Source organism: Zootoca vivipara, chromosome 16, assembly GCF_963506605.1.
Source record: "Zootoca vivipara chromosome 16, rZooViv1.1, whole genome shotgun sequence".
Classification (NCBI taxonomy): domain Eukaryota; kingdom Metazoa; phylum Chordata; class Lepidosauria; order Squamata; family Lacertidae; genus Zootoca; species Zootoca vivipara.
This window is the reverse complement of record NC_083291.1, coordinates 20,101,881-20,123,658: the sequence shown is the minus strand read 5'-3', so window position 1 is coordinate 20,123,658 and position 21,778 is coordinate 20,101,881. Positions and strand designations below refer to the sequence as shown.

Sequence of the window (21,778 nt, the reverse complement as noted above, 5' to 3'; positions counted from 1 at the left end):
ACTGCTCCATCTTCCAACCTTACCTTCTACCAGCCTCCTTCCCCAGGATTCCTGCATCGTAGGGGGTTGGACTAGATGACCCTTGTGGTTCCCTTCCAATCCTATGGGTCTGCCTACTGATCCTGCAGCCACTACACCCATAATTCCCTATGCCCCTTCCTAGGAGCTCAACCAATGGCAACTCTTGTGCCTGAACTGTCCCTCTAAGAAATTAGAGTGGCTAAGTTAGCCACCATCAACCTCCTAAGGCAATATGAAACAGACGGCCACAAGTGGAAACTGCAACAAAATGTTGCAGTGTGGGTTGCCGCTGTTCTGTATCCCCGCTGTTTCATTCTATTCTCTCTTCCTCAACAGCTGAACAGCACTCCATGGCCACTAAGCACCCTCAGTCCTCAATGGGCTGTTTTGGGTTCCCCTAACAGAACATCTTTCACTTTAAATACATTCGTACCTTGGTTTTCCCTCGCTGTTCCCTCGCTGTGAGAAGCCAAGTTACAGGGAACCAGGCAGAGGGCCTTCTCGGAAGTGGCACCCGCCCTGTGGAACACCCTCCCACCAGATGTCAAAGAGAAAAACAACTACCAGACTTTTAGAAGACATTGAAGGCAGCCCTGTTTAGGGAAGCTTTTAATGTTTAATAGATTATTGTATTTTAATATTCTGTTGGAAGCCGCCCAGAGTGGCTGGGGAAACCCAGCCAGATGGGCGGGGTATAAATAAATCATCATCATCATCATCATCATCATCATCATCATCGAACAACTTAGTTCATGAACAACTTGGAACTCAAATGCTGCAAACCCGGAAGTAGGTGTTCCAGTTTGCAAATTGGATGTCTGGAAGCTGAATGTCCGGGGGGATGGCTTCCGCAGCTTCCGAATGGCTGTAGGGCACTCCTGCAGCCAATCGGAAGCCGCGACTTGGTTTCCAAATGTTTCGGAAGTCGAACGGACTTCTGGAATGCATTCTGTTCGAAAACCAAGGTACAACTGTATATGTTTCTATTTTTGCAAACCTCAGGGTTACCCCAAGCCAGTGAATAATTCCCTTATGTGTAGGTGGTTCTGTTTGAGCTGCATTAGCAACAGCACCCATAGCCTGAACATCAGAAATAGAGGTGATGGGGATGAAATATGCCTCCCCAGCACTAATAATAATAATAATAATAATAATAATAATAATAATAATAATTGCATACCGCCATATACCTGAAGGTCTCAGGGCAGTTACAACATAAAATCACAACATACAATCACAAAATACATACAGTCATACCTCGGTTTAAGTATGCCTCGGTTTGAGTATTTTCAGTTTAAGTACTCCACGGACCTGTCTGGAATGGATTAATCCACTTTCCATTACTTTCAATGGTAAATTTCGCTTCAGGTTAAGTACGCTTCAGGTTAAGTACGGACTTCCGGAACCAATTACACTCATACCTCGGGTTAAGTACGCTTCAGGTTGAGTACTCCGCGGACCCGTCTGGAACGGATTAATCCACTTTCCATTACTTTCAATGGGAAAGTTTGCTTCAGATTAAGTACGCTTCAGGTTAAGTACAGACTTCCGGAACCAATTGTGTTTGTAAACCGAGGTACCACTGTAATAAAAACAAAATCAAAAACAACCCAGTAACCTCTCCCCTCCCCAACACATTTTTAAAAGGCATTGGACGTCAATCAGCAAAAGGTCTGGTTAACGAGGAACATTTTTGCCTGGCACCTAAAGGTGCATAATTAAGCGTATAATGAAACCACACACCCTGCCTTCTGCGACTTGCCCTTCTCCCCTCCCTGTGCCCCGGCGGTGCTCACCTCTTTCCCGACAGGTATCCCACTTCCTAGGCCAGCTGTCAGGCTTACAACTTTGGCCACGAAAGCTTTAGGTGTGAGGTATTCCTTGAGGACGACTCCCCGCATAATGGTTTTCAGCTCAGGGATCCCGGAGCCTGAACAAAGGAGAAAGGGCAGGTGAGCAATGGTGCCACAAAATGGACCCTGTGCAGAGAGACTGTGGCTCAAGCTACAGGTGACAAACACCTGTTAGCTGAAAAAAAAGGTTGGCTCCTATTGCAAAGAAAGTAGGGGGTTCTGAACAAATGGGGTATGTGGGGAGCCAAATTCTTCCTCCTCTCTGCAGCTCATCTCCCCCCATTGTCCCTCTCCTGATGTCTCCCACCCCCCCCCCAATCCCGGGAGGAAAGCGCCTAAGGGAATTAAGAGGCAAGAGCAGAAAAGATCAGCTCCCTCTGACTATGCTCTCTTCTTGCTCTATAAATGGGAGGAGGGGGAGCCTAAATACATGACTGGGTCAAGCCTAGGCTTAAAAGAAATGGATTTGTTGCTGCTGAATAATTGTTGCAGATTATAATCTAAGGGCCCCTCCAAACTGGTGTTTCATTGCAAGTATATTTTCTGCAACATGTTCTTAACACAGTAACAGTGCATTGGCGGTGGGTTTATTCTGCTTTATAGTATAATAATAATAATAATAATAATAATAATAATAATAATAATAATAAGGGACCCAGGTGGCGCTGTGGTTAAACCACTGAGCCTAAGGCTTGCTGATCAGAAGGTCGGCGGTTCGAATCCCTGTGACGGGGTGAGCTCCCGTTACTTGGTCCCAGCTCCTGCCAACCTAGCAGTTCAAAAGCATGTCAAAATGCAAGTATATAAATAGGAACCGCTACAGCGGGAAGGTAAACGGCGTTTCCATGTGCTGCTCTGGTTCGCCAGAAGCGGCTTTGTCATGCTGGCCACATGACCTGGAAGCTATACGCCGGCTCCCTCGGCCAATAATGCGAGATGAGCGCGCAACCCCAGAGTCGGTCACGACTGGACCTAATGGTCAGGGGTCCTTTACCTTAATAATAATAATAATAATAATAATAATAATAATAATAATACCCCACCCATCTGGCTGGGTTTTTCAATGCTTCCCCTATGCTACCACATTATTGCTTTCTGGAGGAGCAATAGACAACAAAGAAGCGACAAAAAATAAACTAGAACGTTTGTGATGTGGAAAGTGACGGAATTCCAGCAGGAAGTTAAAGTTATATCCTGACTAGAAATGAAGCAGTGCACACCGTCCAACTTTTTCAGATTAAAAAACGGGACACGCGTCTTCAAGGACGAACTCCCGGGCAAGTCACGTGATTCACGCCGCAATCACGACCCCCGAAGTGCTTGGGGGTGGGTGGGCGAGATTGCAGCGTGAGAGTACGTAGCACCCTAAATGGCCGCCATGATCTTGTGCAATAAAATAGGATTTCCCATTTTTCCCAGGACACTGGACGGGTATGGCAGTGTGACGGCCACCAAACTTTTGCAGGTACAAACTGCACTGAAAGAGGGGCTGTTTGTGACCTCCCCGGCAGCATCACGAGCACAAATTGTCACAAATGCATAACGAAAAGGAGGCATCCTTAGCCTTAGACAGACAGGCAAGTCTTCCCATCCCTTGCTCTCTCTCTCTCACCCACAGCCTGCGGAGAGACAAGTTGGCAGAAGAGGGCAGCAAAGAGGATCAGGACGAGGGGGTAGGTCACCCAGGCCAAGTACTGCATAGGGATACTTGGGTGCAGCGAGTTGTACATCCACTTGTAAGCTGTAGTGGGGGCATAAAAACAAACACCAGCAGCTTCAGAACCTGGAAAGAATCCCGTGAACAGCAAACTAAACCAATTTCCCCAACCTGGCACCCTCCAAATGTCGAGGATTACAATTCCTATCAGCCACAGTGCTGGAGAGAAATGTTCATTGCGTGCTTCGTAATTGATTGGAGTGTTATGGGCCACCCAATCTCTTAGTATGTGTCCCCTGCCTCCCTGAAATACAGCAGGGGGGGGTTAAGTTGACTGTAGCAGTAGGGACGCGGGTGGCGCTGTGGGTTAAACCACTGAGCCTAGGGCTTGCCGATCAGAAGGTCGGCGGTTTGAATCCCCGTGACGGGGTGAGCTCCTGTTGCTCAGTCCCAGCTCCTGCCAACCTAGCAGTTCGAAAGCACGTCAAAGTGCTAGTAGATAAATAGGTACCGCTACAGTGGGAAGGTAAATGGTGTTTCCATGTGCGGCTCTGGTTCACCAGAAGCGGCTTAGTCACTGTACACTGGCTCCCTCGGCCAGTAAAGTGAGATGCACCGCAACCCCAGAGTCCCTTTACCTAGCAGCAGTATACAAACAGGGGTGACTGGTTGCTTTCCTACCCGGGGCGGGGAATGTGGGGGTTCTTGAGAGTGAGTTGATACTGCAGATAAAACACTTAAATGCTTTTGTTGTTGTTGTTGTTGCAAGGGCACCAAGTCCATGCTGAGTGGAGATTTCAAATCCTATTTGCACAGAAATGAAAAATGAAATTTTTTTTGCTGTGCTTATTCTGTAGTATTAATAAACCACTACGACAAATGAATAGGGTGCCTGTTGTTTAACTATTCATCCAAGCAATGAGCATCTAAACAAAACTACCCTAAATTTAAAATCACTTTTGACCCCCTGCACCTGAAATGCCATGCCTGGTCTTGCACTGAATGTAGCATTGCCAGCTGAAGATGAGCTGGTGAAAGACCTATGGCAGTAACATAACTTGTGTGGCAATACACGCGGTCTCCCCGGAAGGAATAACGACACAGGACACATAGCTTAAGGTTAATGGGTCGAATTGGCCACAACTTTATTGATTACGAAGAAGAGAGGTATTGGCATAGGCATTGGATCTAACCGACTATATCTGACTCCAGCCCGCTCTGCTGGCAGTCTGTGAAGGGTTAACCACCACTGGATGGGTCCTGCGATGCACATCAACTAGGTACCCATCCTGGGGCCACCATTCGGGGTCGTGCCCTCAGGCCCTCACCTTCCACGGTTTCGGACTTGGCAACGCCCCTAGGACTCCTTAAGGGAGTACCCCTCCGCATTTTGGGGAGGTGATGGCAGCATCCTCCCCACCACATCTGGACCTTCGAGAATCAATCCAATGCCTACCGCCAAAAAACCCCAGTTGTGACGATTACCCCGAGGTAGGCGAAAACCACCTGGCCTGAGCCAATTTGCCAGGTGGGAAAATTCCTACCAGGCCCCGAATACGGCGACCAACCGAAGTCCGTAGGCAACGTCAAAAGAAGGAAACCCTGCCTGAACGGGGGGAGGTGGGTGGGAGAAAAAAGGTGAGGTGAGTCCAAAAGGTGGCAAGAGGTCGAGCTCCTGCCGCGGGCTCACCTTTATAGGCAAGCCACGCCCTCCCGGTGCGCCCCGATTGGACGCACCGCAGGCGTGCCGCGGCAGGAGGTCAACCAATGGGCTGGGGGGAATGCTAACCATTCCCCCATCACGTGAAGCCCGCGTGCAGCCCACAACCCCTCCTCCCTTCGAGCCGGGAAGAGGCTTTGTGTGGCAATACACGCGGTCTCCCCGGAAGGAATAACGACACAGGACACATAGCTTAAGGTTAATGGGTCGAATTGGCCACAACTTTATTGATTACGAAGAAGAGAGGTATTGGCATAGGCATTGGATCTAACCGACTATATCTGACTCCAGCCCGCTCTGCTGGCAGTCTGTGAAGGGTTAACCACCACTGGATGGGTCCTGCGATGCACATCAACTAGGTACCCATCCTGGGGCCACCATTCGGGGTCGTGCCCTCAGGCCCTCACCTTCCACGGTTTCGGACTTGGCAACGCCCCTAGGACTCCTTAAGGGAGTACCCCTCCGCATTTTGGGGAGGTGATGGCAGCATCCTCCCCACCACATCTGGACCTTCGAGAATCAATCCAATGCCTACCGCCAATCGGGCCCAAAGGGCTCGCCGCCAATACCTCTATCTCCGCAACCAATACCTAAGAGCAACCAGGACGTCAGCCAGCCAGACATCATTGCCATAATCTGAAAGATGCACGCCATCATTGTGGTAAACGCGTTCTTCTCTGAAGGTTATAGCAGGGTGTGATATCACGAGTCCATTCAAGGCCAAGACCTTTTTGGCCACTGCCAAATCTAAAAACTTCCTTGCTTTGTTCACGGCGGCCGGTGAAACGCAATCACGCCAGATGCGCCTCTCGAGCAGCGAAGACCAAAAGATGGTCAAGGTCGGGCAAGCAGCCAGCAGTTCGTCAAAGTCCTGAAATATATTCCATTTTAAGTCTTGGCCTTTGCGATACGCCAGATCGTTCTCGCCAAGTTGCACCACCAAGATGTCGGGGGGACCGCCCGAGGCGATCCTGGCCTTCACAGCAGGCAGGAATTCAGACCAGCGCATGCCCCGTCTAGTTATCCACGTGATTCTGAAGCAGCGTGGCAGGCCGAGATTAGGACCCAGGTTCCGGTCACAAGCGCGTGCACGGGCCCAATGCATAATGCTATGACCCACCATCCAGATCTTAATTAGCATTCCTGAAAGTGAAGCAAAGGAAAACCATAAGCGTGGCCGCCACTTATCGTAGGAGGATATTACTTAGAGGGGCGGAGGTACCCCTTGTATGCTTTGGACTTCCACCGGCCCATATCCTTAATCCTTTCGGCAGACAAGCCCATGTGCACTGCAGTCGTGGCAGCCCCAATCCGGAAGGAATGGGCTGCAAATTCCGAGGGGGGTAGGCCGCAAATCGAAATTGCCCGACGCATGACGCGCGTGAACTGGTGGCGGGTTAAGGGGGAACCATCTGCATGAATCAAAAGGGGGCCAGGCGAAGGGGGCCTTAGATGAAGGAAGCGCCTGGTGTCTTTGACTGGGCATGGACCGATCTGGCCTGTAGCGGGTAACCGCATAAAGGTGCCCTTCCCCTGCTGGTCAGTTTTAGATTGGCGAATGCAAACAACTAGTTCTTTGCTGGACAATGACAGGTCAGATAGCAAAATGCCCCTTCGAAACTTGTCATTGGAAGGGCCCTCACAGACCACTTCGCCAACCCTCAGGGCGCCAAAGAAGGCGATCGAAAAGGCTGCGGAGAAAAGCCTAGCCTCATATTTAGACCAGCAGAGGTCCCTGAGGATTTTGTGAATTTGTATCAAAATGTCAAAGGTTACTGGCTTGCGACAGTCCTTACGCGGCGGCTGGAGCCTGCGCCAACCCTCTAGGGCCTTCCGGACTAAGAAATCTGCACAAGGGTCGATGGAATAGCTGGCTTTACTAAAGAAAGAAATGGCTGCCGTTTGAATTTGAAGGGTCCTAGCGGCCCTGCCTAAACGCCTTAAGTTTGTTAGATACATCAGAACTTCCTGCTTATTGGGCGGGATATAAGGCCGCAACCCCAATGTTTTAATCCTGTAATTCACAAAATCAGACCAAGCTTTTTTATAGGTGTTAAGAGTGGAAGGGGCAACCGACGCCAATACTCCCTCTAGGACGTCTCGTTCCCAAGATTCCAAAGGTGTTCCGGGAAAGCCTCCGGCAACTCCTGAGCCTCTGGCGCTAGAGAGCGGAAACGGTCCATCTGGAAACGAGATAAGGCGTCCGCGATATCGTTATTAACGCCTGGTACGAATTTGGATGAAAAGTAAATGTTCAATTTCAGGCATAGCAGGACGAAGGCGCGTAGCAAGGCAGAAACCCTAGGAGAGCGGGAGGATTGTCTGGATAGCACTCCGACGACGGCCTGGTTATCGGTCCAAAAGCATACCCGGTGATTCTTGAACTCCTCTGCCCATAAGTACACGGCTACTACTATGGGAAAGAATTCCAAGAAGGTTAGATCGCGAGTAATAGGCTTATTTTGCCACTCGGGTGGCCACCGTTGAGCACACCAACGGCCGCGAAAATAAACACCAAACCCAAGGGAGCCCGCAGCATCCGACTGCACCTGGAAATCCGCCTGGAGTCTCAAATTATCCTGCCAGAGGGATACCCCGTTAAAATTTTCAAGGAATTCCAACCATACTTCCATGTCGGACTTTACTCCCTTATTAAGGCGCACCCTGTGATGCGGTTTTTTGAGGCCTGCCGACAATCTGGCCAATCTGGCGCAGAAGGGACGCCCTGGAGATACCACACGACAAGCAAAGTTAAGATGGCCCAGGAGAGACTGGATCTGTTTAAGGGTCACCTTCCTAAGGGGTAGCAACTCCGAGATAGTCTGTTTTAAGGCTATTAACTTTTCTCTTGGTAACCGCGAAGTCTGCGCAACTGTGTCCAGCTCAATTCCAAGGTATGTTATGGTAGACACAGGTCCCTCCGTTTTTTCAACAGCCAGAGGAACTCCCAAATAGGCGGTCAAAGAGGCAAAGGCTTCTAAGAGATAAGCACAATCTTGGTTATTAGCTGGCCCACAGAAAAGAAAGTCATCCAAGTAGTGTGTGACACCCTCCAAACCTGTCCTGAAGCGGATAGCCCAATCCAAAAAGGTGCTAAAGGCCTCAAACGCAGAACACGCCACGGAGCAGCCCATGGGCATGGCCTTGTCCACAAAATATGACCCCTCAAATTTAAAGCCCAGCCACCTGAAATCCTGAGGATGTACCGGTAGAAGGCGGAAGGCCGATTCAATATCACATTTTGCCAGAAGGGCGCCCTTGCCAAACCTTCTAATAAGTTTGATGGCTTGATCGAAGGAAGCGTACTTGACGGTGCATAGCTCCTGGGGGATGCCATCATTCACTGAGAAACCCTTAGGGTGCGATAGATTGTGAATGAGTCTAAATTCACCGGGGCTCTTTTTAGGAACTACGCCCAACGGTGAGATGTGTAGATTTGCAATAGGGGGTGTGCTAAAAGGGCCGGCGACCCTTCGTGCGCTGATCTCCTTAGAAATCTTTTTCTTAGCAACTTCAGGCATCTCTCTTACGGATTTCTGATTCGGTGGCTCACCTGACAAGGGGGGGATAGTTACAGGGATTCTGAAACCTGATGAAAAACCTTCCCATAGATATCTGGCTGCCGTGCTATTAGGATAAAGTTGCAGCATTGATTTTAGGGGGTCCAATTTGATCGGGGAGTAAGCCAAAGCCAAGGACAGATCAGTAGCGGTTACCTGATGCGCCCTGGTTGGCTGCTGATCCGCCCCTTGATCCGTGCTGGAAGTTACCTCGCCTCCCCCGAAAGGACTGCCTGCCCTTGAAACAGGTCGTGGCTGGGTGTGAACCCTGGCATTTATCGCACTCATGACTGTATTTGCAATAGGCCCTGCTGCAGGAGCCCTTGTTGTACTCCCAACACACGAGGCGACGGTTAGACTTTTTATACTCCGCCCTTGCAGATCTAAAAGAGTCTGGCTGCTTCTTCTCAATGTATGGACCCACGTGCTCCCCCCAAAAATTCTGGTCCCTCAAGTCCCACCTAGTGCTAGACAACAAGGAGGCATTCCTACGAAAGTCCTCATCATACAGCAATGCAGGACCTTCCCCAGCTAGGGCATAGGCCTTTCTGACGTGGGCCATGTAGGCCAGGAGGTGCATTGCCCTTTTTGGATAGCAGGCCACAATGGTGCCCATATAAACTTGGAAACCATCCAACCAGTTTTCGAAGGTGCGCTCGGCCCTAGGCTCCCGGTACCTACGTTTGCCGTAAATGTTCTTCTTCTCCCCTTTTCCCTTAATCTTAGCTGGAGGAAGAAGAGTAAATATGTCTACATAATCACCATTTAGAATCCTGTTCCGCTTCTTGTTAGACAAGTGATTCCCCAAAATAAAATCTGACGACGCAAATGTGGATTTCTTTACATCTGGCACAAGCGCACCGTCTCTCCACTCTAATGTACCATTGAAGGTCTTGCGGTGCGAGTTCGCGCGCCTCTCGTGCGCCCAAACTGGCAAACCCACAAGGTCCTCGCCCTCGCCCCAGTAGCCCTCTAAGGTGGGGGCCTCGTCATCCGAACTAGAAGAAGAGGTACCTGAGTCGTCCCGGGAATCCGTATGCTTGGTCTTCTTGGTCTTCTTTCTGGTGGTCTTCTGTGGCGCCACTCCCTCCGATTTATCTGACTGCCCCGATGCCTTCTTGGAACTGGTGGATGGCGCAGGCTCCTGGCTTTCGCCGTCAGAGGTGGTGTTTGAAGACAAGCTCCTTGACCTAGACTGGTTATCCTGGGAAAGATTGCGCAAACAAGCAGGGGTGCCCAGGGATAGCTGGGAAACCGGATTAGTACTGCCAGGCGTAGATGGCCCGATACCCATAGGGTCAGGAGGGGTTGTAGCCGCAGCAGCCAATTGGGATCTGGTTCCAATGCGGCAGGCTTTGGCAGTGCTCGAGGAAGCGGAAGTCCCAGGGCGAGCATCATCCTCCCTTGGGGACTCAGGGACCACATCCTGAGACTCTTCAGTGGGAAGTTCCTGTATAGCGACCGCTGGCCCTGAAACCTGTTGGAAAAAATTCTGCAAGCCTGAGAAAAGGTTAGCTACCGCCTCAGGAGGAAAGGAAATAGTAGTGAATGTAGGCGCACTAGGAGCGTCGACCGCAGTTGCGGTCCGCTTCTTTGCGGGCGCTGAGGCAGATGCAGTCTGCTTACGTTTCGGAGCCATAACGCCCAGTCGCAGAGAAACACTAAGTTATAGCAAAAAAAATGACTTACAGAAGGAATCAACAATCGAACACCAAAGGATAAACCGGGCGTTGAAATCAGTGTCCAAATGAGCTTTCTGGGTGATGGAAAATTTGATAAGGCCCCAGTGGAATGACCGTATAAAAGGGGCTGCACAACTGGCATACAAGATAGCCGGAACCGGCAAACTATAACGTGCTACTGGCTGTGTTGCCCAATACCTAAATCAAGCCTCTGGATAGGAAGATCAAATACCGCACTGCAGGACAGCAGGAATGACAAGCCAAGTGAATGGTAAAGATAGCAACTAAATCATACCCCTATATCAAAATCCAATGGGCTAGAATTACCGATTGAGACGCCGAAGCCAGAATTTTCGGCAACTAATATGCTGGTTAAATTCCCGATGTAGCAATTAAAGCGAGGTAATTTCCAATTAAATGCGCTAACCGGTCAATTAAATGTCCTATCTCGACTGAGCGCTAATCTGCACCGCCCGCCACTGAGTAATTAATTAGTGTCGAGGGATTTAAAGGCGAAGCTACACCCTGAATAAGAGCCCCCTGACTTTACAGCTAATTAGAAACTATCAACGCAGCGACAATGTAATCGATGCACAAATAAGCTACAGGCTCCAATACATGCAACCAAAATGAACCACGTGTAGGTCCCTTTGGATGAAGAGGTATAGGTAGCTAAACGGACCCTAAGTGGTAGGGTCCCTCCAGGCAGCAAAGTTGTCCGAATAAGGGGGAGGGGGGTGCGCTTACGGAACCCTACCGAACGCACCCTCAAAGGTTGCTGAGAGGACCCAGAAGTAGCGCTAGGTATATTAAAGAACTCGGCGTAGCGACACCCTCAAAATGGCCGCGCTAAAGGCCCGCGCAGTCCACTCAAAATGGCGGCCGGGAGAACGCACGTGGCGCCCTAAGTCGGCGGCGGCGACTAGGCAAGGTCCCGGTGGCCGCCTTCTAGGATTCCAAGAAAGGGCAGCGCGTAGGGGACCGGGAACCGACAGAAGTGACCTCCCCAAAATGGCCGCCCACAGGGACGCACGTGGCCGCACCTAAAATGGCGGCTGGGCCGGGAGTTGGCCGCACCTAAAATGGCGGCTGGGCCGGGAGGCGAAAATATCGCGAGAAGACGCTAAACGCCGGGTAAGTTAGGGCGTTACTATGGAAACCCCTGGCGTTCCCCAAGCATACGAGGCTGAGCCTGTTAATTTACAAACCGAACGCACGAAGGCCCCCCAAACAAAGCCCCCGGGAAGGAGGAATACGATACCAATCAGGCTCCCGCGCCGACGCCGCACCGAAGGAGCTGCCGGGCAACTGTAGCGAACCTTTCGAAGGAGGAGGCTCTAAGTGCCCTTCCGCAGCCGCGATGCAAAGAGTCCGGCCCAAGGGAACGCGGGGAGGCAGCCGCGAGGATGCGGAGAGGGGAGGCGGGTCCGAAGGAGACGGGGGACCCGTCGGTAGTCCGAATTCCAAGTGGACGGGAGAGGCGCCCCGAAGCGATCCCGCAAGAAGCGTGCGCGTTCCGAGCGGCTGAAAAGGCGAGCCCGACACGAATCCGGTGGGGCTTTTCACGGAGCCTGCTGCCAGAGACCGTGGCGTTTAGAAACGCCTTTGTGCAGCGATTTCAGCTGTGATCCAGCGAAGGAAGGTGGCGTTTAAAAACGCCGTTTGTTGATGATTCCGGCAGCGATCTGCGGGGGGGGGGTGTGTGATTTCAGCTGTTGCCCTAAGAGAAAGGTGGCGTTTAAAAACGCCGTTTGTTTTTTGAAGATTCCAGCGACGATCCTCGGAAGGAACTGCGGCGAGTCCGGCAGTGATCCACGGAGCGACGACGAAGCAAGAGAAAAAGGTGAGGTGAGTCCAAAAGGTGGCAAGAGGTCGAGCTCCTGCCGCGGGCTCACCTTTATAGGCAAGCCACGCCCTCCCGGTGCGCCCCGATTGGACGCACCGCAGGCGTGCCGCGGCAGGAGGTCAACCAATGGGCTGGGGGGAATGCTAACCATTCCCCCATCACGTGAAGCCCGCGTGCAGCCCACAACCCCTCCTCCCTTCGAGCCGGGAAGAGGCTTTATTTTACAGCTCATGAAACTTGAGTTCTTTGCATGGTTTTAGGGTTGGCATTGGGGGAGAGCAGGGCTCTTGTGCTTTTAACAGCTATGTGGCAGCAGATATTAAATATAGAAAGCCTTTTGTAATATGGAACTCCAATTAGGAGGAAAACTTCACCTGCTAATATTCTGAGTACTTAAAGGTAAAGGTAAAGGTACCCCTGACAGTTAGGTCCAGTCGCTCTATAGGCCGAGGGAGCCGGCGTTTGTCCGCAGGCAGCTTCCAGGTCATGTGGCCAGCATGACAAAAAGCTGCTTCTGGCGAACCAGAGCAGTGCACAGAAACGCCATTTACCTTCCCACCAGAGCGGTACCTATTTATCTACCTGCACTTTGACATGCTTTCAAACTGCTAGGTGGGCAGGAGCTGGGACTGAACAACGGGAGCTCACCCCATTGCAGGGATTCGAACTACCGACCTTCCGATCGGCAAGCCCTAGGCTCTGTGGTTTACAATTCACAGAAACCAGCAACAAAATACAGAGCCCAGAATTCTCTGAGGGGAAAGAAGCTGCTTCCAATGTGCTTTAAAGGTATAGGGTGTGCACAGTCACAGTGGGAGATGGAGGAATAGCAATCGTCAGATATATGCAGAACAATGGGTTACAAAAGTTGGGTGCCTCCTCTTCTCTCTGTCGAACGGGGGGCAAGAGCCCATGAGGTTCCAGGCCCTCACCCAGGGGACGGAAAACTGAGACACAGCAAAGACTGCCATAGCTTTAAAAAATATGGTTTGTTCACCTATTTACACCTTCAGTCTGCATGGAAGGAGTCTAGCATGGTCATTTCAAGAGGGGCTTGTCCCTCACAGCAGTGCAGCCCTGGAGCACGAGGCATCTCTCCCAGCCAGCCTGCAGCCAACCTACCCAAGATGGATCCCAGTCTTTTTTCTTCCCTCTTCCTTTTCCCAGACCATCTTGCTCAAAAACTCTTCCTTGTCACCTCAAACACACACCCCATCACCTTGGCAACACCTGTCTCCCCAGGCCAAAGGATTCCTCTCCGATGGCCCATCAACCCCTTTTATCATGTCAACAGATTTGCTCTTTGCTAGGCCAGCCAGGCTGGTTTGCATAAGCCAGCCCAGGTATTCCTTGTCTGGCACAGTTCTGCAGCTTGTACTTTCATTCATACCCCAATTTATCGAAATCCTACAATGTATTAATTTCTAGGGTTTAGGGGTGGGGGTCCACCAATCTATAACACCTGCTTATGCAGGAGGTACCCAAAGCCTGCCATAGCTGTTTGCCTGTGTCACTGTCACCCGCACCCCATTCCCCTAATTCTCTTGTGACTGCTTCAGCTCTGAGTTCGTATTGCGCACCTCAGCAGGGGTTGGGGATTCCCCTCAGGGGTCACTGAGGCTGGAGCCACATGCAGACTGAATGCTGCTCCCTGACTCTGTGTAAGGTAAAGGCAGCCATGATAGCTACCGGTATTACTAAAAGCCTGGATTCAGGAACAGGGATCTGGATGCATTTTCTTCAAATTTGCAGGTGAGAATTGGTGTAGATTGGTGAGGAGACACCCTCCGTCTGCTCATAGCTGTCTACACAAGAGTACATATATGCTTTTGCAAACCTGGTCTGTTTTTTTTTACACAAACTTCACACAGATCTCCTCCCTTTTTATTGCTCTTCCAGCAGCCTGTAGCATGGATTCAGTGTGTGTGTGTGTGTATTCAAGTTGCGTTTTCTACAGATCAGTTTCATTTGTTGTGAGACATTATTGTTACATGCACCAATTACATGCCCTCTTAAACAATCCAGTAGTAAAATCAGCAGCAACTAGACCCTTGACAACCTTCGAAAACCTCCTCCTAACAACAAAGGGACATGGCAAAGGGATGGTATCCACAATAGACAAAATACTGCTCCAAAATCCCACAAACCCCCTCGATGTAATAAGAAAACAATGGGAGGATGACATAGGCTTATGAGATTGACCCCACCCAATGGACTAGAATGTGGTCTAAACCTCCCTTTAAATAAATATCAGTAAAACAAAATCACTCTGAAAGTCACTTACAGATGGTACCTAACACCACATAAACTAGCGCTGATATGCCCAGGAGCCTCACCAAAATGCTGGAGAGGATGCACCTCCACAGGCACATACTTCCACATGTGGTGGGAATGTCCTAAAATTCCCAACTCTTCTAGATTTGTGTTAATAATGAAGGGTTTTTGGTGCAAACAATGTACCCCGTGAACAACCACTGAGTTTGGGGAGGGATCGCAAAGGATCAGTCCACCTACCTTGCAGGCTCTTGGCACTGGAGTAATCCACCCCCCAGCTCACCAGTGCCATGACAAGACCCAGGAGGATCAAGAAGATCCAGTCTTCTCCCATCTTCTTGGTAACATAGTTCTGGATTCTTTTAGCACAGGCTGTGGAGGATAAAGAAATTTCAGACCATAACAGTGCGAGCTGACAAAAAGCTTCTGGACACGAACCAGCCGAAGTTCAGTATTTTATAGTCCTATTTATTTCATTGGGAGAGTTGGCATGTGCTTAGATCTTTCCCACAGAAAGCAGTGCCACTGAAAAGAGCCAAACTGACACCAGGCTATGCTCTTTTCTTCTCGTGCAGATGACGGTGCACCTTAAACTGGCTGGTGGTCCACTTCATAACTCAGGTAAAGCTGCAGTACAGTGGTACCTGGCAAGACGAATGCCCTGCAAGACGAATTTTTCACAAAACACATTCGTCTTGTGATCTGATGGTGACTTGCAAGACGAATTCATTTTTTCCCATAGGAATGCATTGAAATTTCTTTTTTTCGCCCATAGGAACGCATTAATTAAATTTCAATGCATTCCTATGGGAAACCGCGATTCGCAAGACGAATTTTTCGCAAAATGAATTGACTCGTGGAGCGAATTAAATTCGTCTTGTGAGGCACCACTGTACTTGAATATCAGTTCAATCAGCTTCAATGAATTCAACAGGATCAAATCAGCTTCGATCCATGTACTTCATCAAATATTGACTGTGCATTTGGCTGAAAATCAGCAAACAGTAGGTGTAAAACAAACAAGAAAAAATAAGAAATGTTTCCCACTTCACCTAACCTTTGAAAATTGTAAAACTGGCAGACCTGACCAGTCCATCTAAGAAGGACATTACATGTTGTGTATTCAAGAACAATATAATAAAAGCCACTTCATGGTGTCAATCACTGGCCTCCTTCCATGAACTCCTACTTTCCAGAGCTCAAAAATATGAGAGGCACTTTGAAGAGTAAGTTAGCGTTTCTGAATTATCTCATTCTGTATATTAATGGCCCTGAACACCCTTACACTCGCCCAATCCTTTTCTTGAGCCAATTTATTCCACTGTCTTCCTACTGCTATGACCAGTCATTCCTGGTGATAGCTTCCTTTCCACTGTAAGAGCATTTAAGCTCTGTTTCTACCTGCGTTCAAGGTGCATATTTGTAAATAAACTCAAATGCTACAGAATCCACCATGAATGTCCAGCGACCTCAGAAACCAAACCCAGGAAGCTGTTCCTGGAATGCATCAAGGTGCTGGGAAACAAGTAGCGCATAATAGTGCAATTTAACCAGTTAGTCACTTGTGAAAAGTTCCTCAACTCTTATCTCAAGCCTGTTTCTGGAAACCTAACCCTATCCTCTGTAACCCATGCAGCAGATGTGGGGAAACTCTGGCCTTCCAAATGTTGTTGTGGTACAGTACGTCTCCCATCAGCCTAGGTCAGGCATCCCCAAACTGTGGCCCTCCAGGTGTTTTGGCCTACAACTCCCATGATCCCTAGCTAACAGGACCAGTGGTCTGGGAAGATGGAAATTGTAGTCCAAAACATCTGGAGGGCCGATGTTTGGGGATGCCTGGCCTAGACTATTGTCTATGCTGGCTGGGGTTGATAGGTGATGTAGTTCAGCAGCATCTAAAGGGGCAGAGGCTCCCCACCCCTGCCACAGTTATTTGGTGGACAATGTGCAGCTCCTCGGTACACACCGGTGTAGTAGGAAGGTTCTCCTGAAGGTAGATAGCTTCCAGAACATGGAATGAAAGTTCTGTTCACCTCTGGGATTGTTTCATTGCATCCACACAAGCACACACCCTGACACAATTAGCTCTATCCATTTTCACACCGGATAGTGTACCAGTGTGGAAAGCCCAATGGAAAAGCAGGGCTTCACTGAGGCCTACCATGGCACTTGGAGTAGCGTTCTGCTTTCACTTCAGCCTGGCTGACTCGCTTCAGGGGCCCCTGGCCATTGCGTTGGGGCCTCTTCTCCCCCAGGAGTTCATCTTCTTCCTTCCGGGAAAGACTGCAGAGGTTGTCTGTGTACTGGCCATAGAGCTGAGGACAGAGGAGTGGGCAGTTAGCACAACCAAGTCACTCATAAGACAACAAGAAGAGGCCAAGGGGGACTTGATAGCAGCAAAACCCCATAGGTGGTTTACCTAGATCCGTGCAGCCTTTAATTTACATCTACTTAAATGATGTGTAACTAGCATGCAGACCGTAACCACCTGATGAATATGCATGTGTGATCAAGCCATATCTCTGGAGAAATGTTTGGTCCAAACTAGACAGGGCCGTCTCAAGCCAGTCGGGCGCCCTGGCGCCATGGTGCGGAGATCGCTCCGGCGCCCCCGCCCTGGTGGGCAGGCGCAGCGCACAGCGCACAGCGCGCAGCACAGCTTCGTCGCACAGCGCTCTCCTGCCGGCCCGGCGCCCTGGCACCCCGCGCCACCAAGACTACCCCTAAAGTCGGGCCTGAAACTAGGTACCTAACAGTCTCCAAACTTGTGCTTGTACTTTAAAAAATGAAAAACTGTATTGGGGTGTATAGGCCTTTCCTGTGGACCATTTTTTCCAATTATGTATGATGCTTTTCCATCTGTAAGGGAAAAGATATGAACAAAGCCTGTGTGTGTTCTGTGTATACACAGATCCTGCTTTCTGAACAGAATGCATTCCCAGGAAAATCATTCATTAGGTGAGGGTTCGCATAATGAGCTGGCGATTTCCATTATTTCCCACGGAAACATTTCTAAACCGTGATTTGTCTCCCTCTGTCCCTGGTTTCTGCCCGAAAAAGACAAACAAAGGTGACTTGTCTGATCTCTCCTGCTCCCTGATCTTGCTAATCTCCCTCCTTCCCTCCATGGTTTCTGCCTGAAATGACTGCCAGTGACCAGCAAAACACAAACAACTAAGGAAGTGGGCAAACTCTGAACATTTGGATATCTGAATCAACCATTTGTGTAGCAGAGTATAATTCTTTGTGTTCAGATAACTGAAATTTTGCATGATAAGTATTCCAATAGCCGGACCTACGTGTACAATCCCTGTAACCCACGTGATCATATCATTATCATTTACCACTGTGTAATTAGTTCTTTGGCATTAAAATCAACAGACCAGCCAGACACAGGAAATGTGCTGCAGCCAGTGCTGCAGAGCAACAGGAAGAAAATAAGATCCCTTATTTTAAAAATGACTATGATCAACAATAAATGGAAGATGCCGAGACTGCCATTTTAAAATAAATAATAAACAATAATAAATAATAAGACAGCCCATCAAATGGAGCCATCATACCCAGAAGGCAATTGTTCCTCATACTTCTGCAGAAGAAGCTCGGAAAATTATCGTTCCAACTTTCTGTGTAAACACTTCTGTCCATGTAGTCTTTCCACCGCCCATGCCAGCGAAACAAAATATAGCTGCCCTCACAGAGTGGCACGGGGTTGAGCCGCAGGGGTGGCATGAGGATGCAACAGGCACCCCCCCCCAAAAAAATGCCCTTAAAAATGTGCCAAGGGCTTCTGCCTTGGCTGCCCCAGCCATGATATGCCACTGGGATAGCCAGCCACCCACACCCCACAAAGACTAACAGATCCAACAGATTTCCAAAATATCAAAGGATGATGCTATGACACCACCTCTGTCGCTGCCCTGGTGGAGATGTGGAACGGAAGACGATCTGGAGCAGGCATCCCCAACCTGCGGCCCTCCAGATGTTTTGGCCTACAACTCCCATGATCCCTAGCTAACAGGACCAGTGGTCGGGGAAGATGGGAATTGTAGTCCAAAACATCTGGAGGGCTGAAGTTTGGGGATGCCTGATCTGGAGCAATTTGACAAGGTTGCTTCTCAGCATCCTCTCCCCAAACCTCTCCATGACCAGGGCAGGGAGGAAGCTTTATGTGAGTTTGCTGGTCTATGAGGCGGCAGGAAGGATGGCAATGAAGAAATCTTTATCTGCTGCTGCCATGTACCCAGAGGCGGAGCTAGCTGCTCTGGTACCCGGAGCGGCGCACATGCTGTGCACGCGGGAGCAGGGCATGGGGGCGGCACTCGCAGCAAGCATCCCAGGGGGCGGTGTGGCAATGTCACACACCCCTCAGGGATGACACCTGGGGCAGGCCGCACCCCCTGCACCATAGCTGTCAAGTTTTCCCTTTTCTCGCGAGGAAGCCTATTCAGCATAAGGGAAAATCCCTTTAAAAAAGGGATAACTTGGCAGCTATGCCCTGCACCCCTGTCCTCCGCCAGTCCATGTACCCAGTGAAGCTCATCCTTTCAGTCTTCCAGTGGAATTATCAGCTTTCTACTACTAATATTGCACCTTCAGCTGGTACTGAGAATGCCCTGCCACTATTATGTAGTGCAGGCATCCCCAACCTGCAGCCCTCCAGATGTTTTGGCCTGCAACTTCCATCATCCCTAGCTAACAGGACCAGTGGTCAGGGATGATGGGAATTGTAGTCCAAAACAACTGGAGGACTGAAGGTTGGGGGTGCCTGATGTAGTGAATGCTTTGGGACCAATTTTAGGGCCTGAATAAAGGGGTGCGACTATTATGAGGTGGTGACGATGATGCGGTGGAATACGGTATTTTGTTCCAGACCCGGTCTTTCTGCCTAACCTGCCTCACAGGGTTGTTGTGTGGATGCATCCAGGCAGCCCTGACCTCACCCCTTCCAACTCCTGTTGGAAGTCCATTTTGGAGGCTTCTCCCCACTGAGCAATCCACTCCTGGTGCTAATTTAAACATGGCCGTCGTTTGAAATTGCACTTCTCTGAATTTTGCAATGCAGTTCTCCAACTAAATAGATGTGTACAAAAACATGCCTATTAGGAAAATGCAAACATAAAAATGTACAGGTGAAACTCGGGAAATTAGAATATCGTCGAAAAGTGCATTTATTTCAGTAATTCAACTTATTATTTTTTATTTTTATTTTTATTTTTACAAATGCTTTCTTTTGGAAATTCCACAGTAATAAAACAAATAGTTACAATAATGCAAAAATAAACAAAAATAAACATCACTATTACATTTCATTAATTACATTCCATTTATAATTGACCCACCTAACGACAAATAATTACAAATACAACAAATAAAGGCTTGACATGTCTTGCTTTGCATGTCATGCATCTATCTCATATATTGGTTTCACCTTTTAAGTTGCCTTACTGAAATAAATGCACTTTTTGACGATATTCCAATTTTCTGAGTTTCACCTGTACATATTGCTGAAAATGACTTATGGGAATGCATTGTATTAGGGAAAGCTGCTTGTAAATGTCCGCATATTAGGCAAAAATATATAGCTGGGTATATTTTTGGAGAAATGTGCTCTAAAATACCGACATCTTTTCATGAAGACGGACATGACTAAATGACTAAACAACAACAAAAGCACACTGATTCTGTAAAACAGAAAGGTATGTTGTCCAAACTAAATGTTGTTGTTGTTTAGTCGTTTAGTCGTGTCCGACTCTTTGTGACCCCATGGACCAGAGCACGCCAGGCACTCCTGTCTTGCACTGCCTCCCGCAGTTTGGTCAAACTCATGTTCGTAGCTTCGAGAACACTGTCCAACCATCTTGTCCTCTGACGTCCCCTTCTCCTAGTGCCCTCAATCTTTCCCAACATCAGGGTCTTTTCCAAGGATTCTTCTCTTCTCATGAGGTGGCCAAAGTATTGGAGCCTCAGCTTCACGATCTGTCCTTCCAGGGAGCACTCAGGGCTGATTTCCTTCAGAATGGATAGGTTTGATCTTCTTGCAGCCCATGGGACTCTCAAGAGTCTCCTCCAGCACCATAATTCAAAAGCATCAATTCTTTGGCGATCAGCCTTCTTTATGGTCCAGCTCTCACTTCCATACATCACTACTGGGAAAACCATAGCTTTAACTATACGGACCTTTGTCGGCAAGGTGATGTCTCTGCTTTTTAAGATGCTGTCTAATAAATCAATGTAAATTAAGATTTCCAACAGTAATAAATATGAAACTTATTCTTATGTTCTCAACAGACTTTTTTTTTAAAAGGCACCATCATATCACAAAGCACAGGCAGAATACTTTAGCACTGAACCCCAGAAGGAAGTACTACCATACTATTTTCAGCCACCAAAGAGACAAAGCCTCTCCTGGTGGGAAATAACAGAGTCTTCTAGCCCAAGGCTGCAATATATTTTATAATGGGGCTCAGTGAGGAACTCTGGAGTGGCTGTGTCTTGTGCGTGATCTTCCCCCTAGTGGTTTTAGGTGAGTTTTGAGTTGCAATAAAATAGAGGAGTAGTAAAATATTATTTTCCACTGCGGCAAAAAAAAAAGTAATCAAAAGGTTAGTTTCTTCCTGTTCTCCCTCTTGCTTCTTTTCTCCAATTTAACTTCTGATCATGAATGCCCCAGGGGATTGCAGGCAAGATTGTGGAGTCTAGGTGCGGTAGAGTTCAGAGTTCAAGGTGCTCTTCTGCTCTTGAAGTAGTGCTGTGGATCAACAGGGCTTTGAGCTAGCTGAAGATGCTGTCTTACACACCGAGTAGAATTCTGAATCCCGTTTCTCCCTTTCTTTTTGCATGTTCCCCCAGTTCTCAGTGAGTGGCCTGGGGAAGGATTTATTTGAGAACATGCAGCTCTTTTGTCACATGCCCTTCAATAACCCAGCAGTGGCTAGAACGCTCACTCGGAGGCTCCTGTTCCCCCACTAGCAAATGTCCTGAGCTCTTGGCAATTCACACCTCGCAGAACACGGCCCTCCTCCCCATCTTCTGCACACACACACACGCAAACACACACATGCTCCAAGTGCCAGGAGGAGGATGGGCGATGCTTGAATCAGCAGAACAAGAGACACTGCCCTTGTCACTATTGCTGGGGAGGGGCAGAGAGCACTGAGCCAAA

At 49.0% G+C, this 21,778-nt stretch overlaps 1 protein-coding gene across 6 annotated transcripts in view; it reads right to left on the bottom strand.

Annotated features, from left to right (window-relative positions):
- The window catches only part of CLCN1 (chloride voltage-gated channel 1), a 108,226-nt gene that overhangs the window by 34,569 nt on the left and 51,879 nt on the right, over window positions 1–21,778 (bottom strand). For 5 of the 6 annotated variants that reach the window (XR_009556878.1, XM_035140599.2, XM_035140600.2 and 2 more), the window contains exons 2-5: window positions 16,775–16,928; window positions 14,854–14,985; window positions 3,487–3,615; window positions 1,818–1,951 (exon numbers count right to left, since the gene is read on the bottom strand). Coding sequence is in view for 5 of the 6 variants with exons in the window: in XM_035140599.2 (XP_034996490.2) it covers window positions 1,818–1,951; window positions 3,487–3,615; window positions 14,854–14,985; window positions 16,775–16,928 (549 nt within the window). In the remaining variant the exon portion in view is untranslated. The remainder of the gene's footprint in view (window positions 1–1,817; window positions 1,952–3,486; window positions 3,616–14,853; window positions 14,986–16,774; window positions 16,929–21,778) is intronic. The other variant, XM_060269034.1, reaches the window with a different exon arrangement.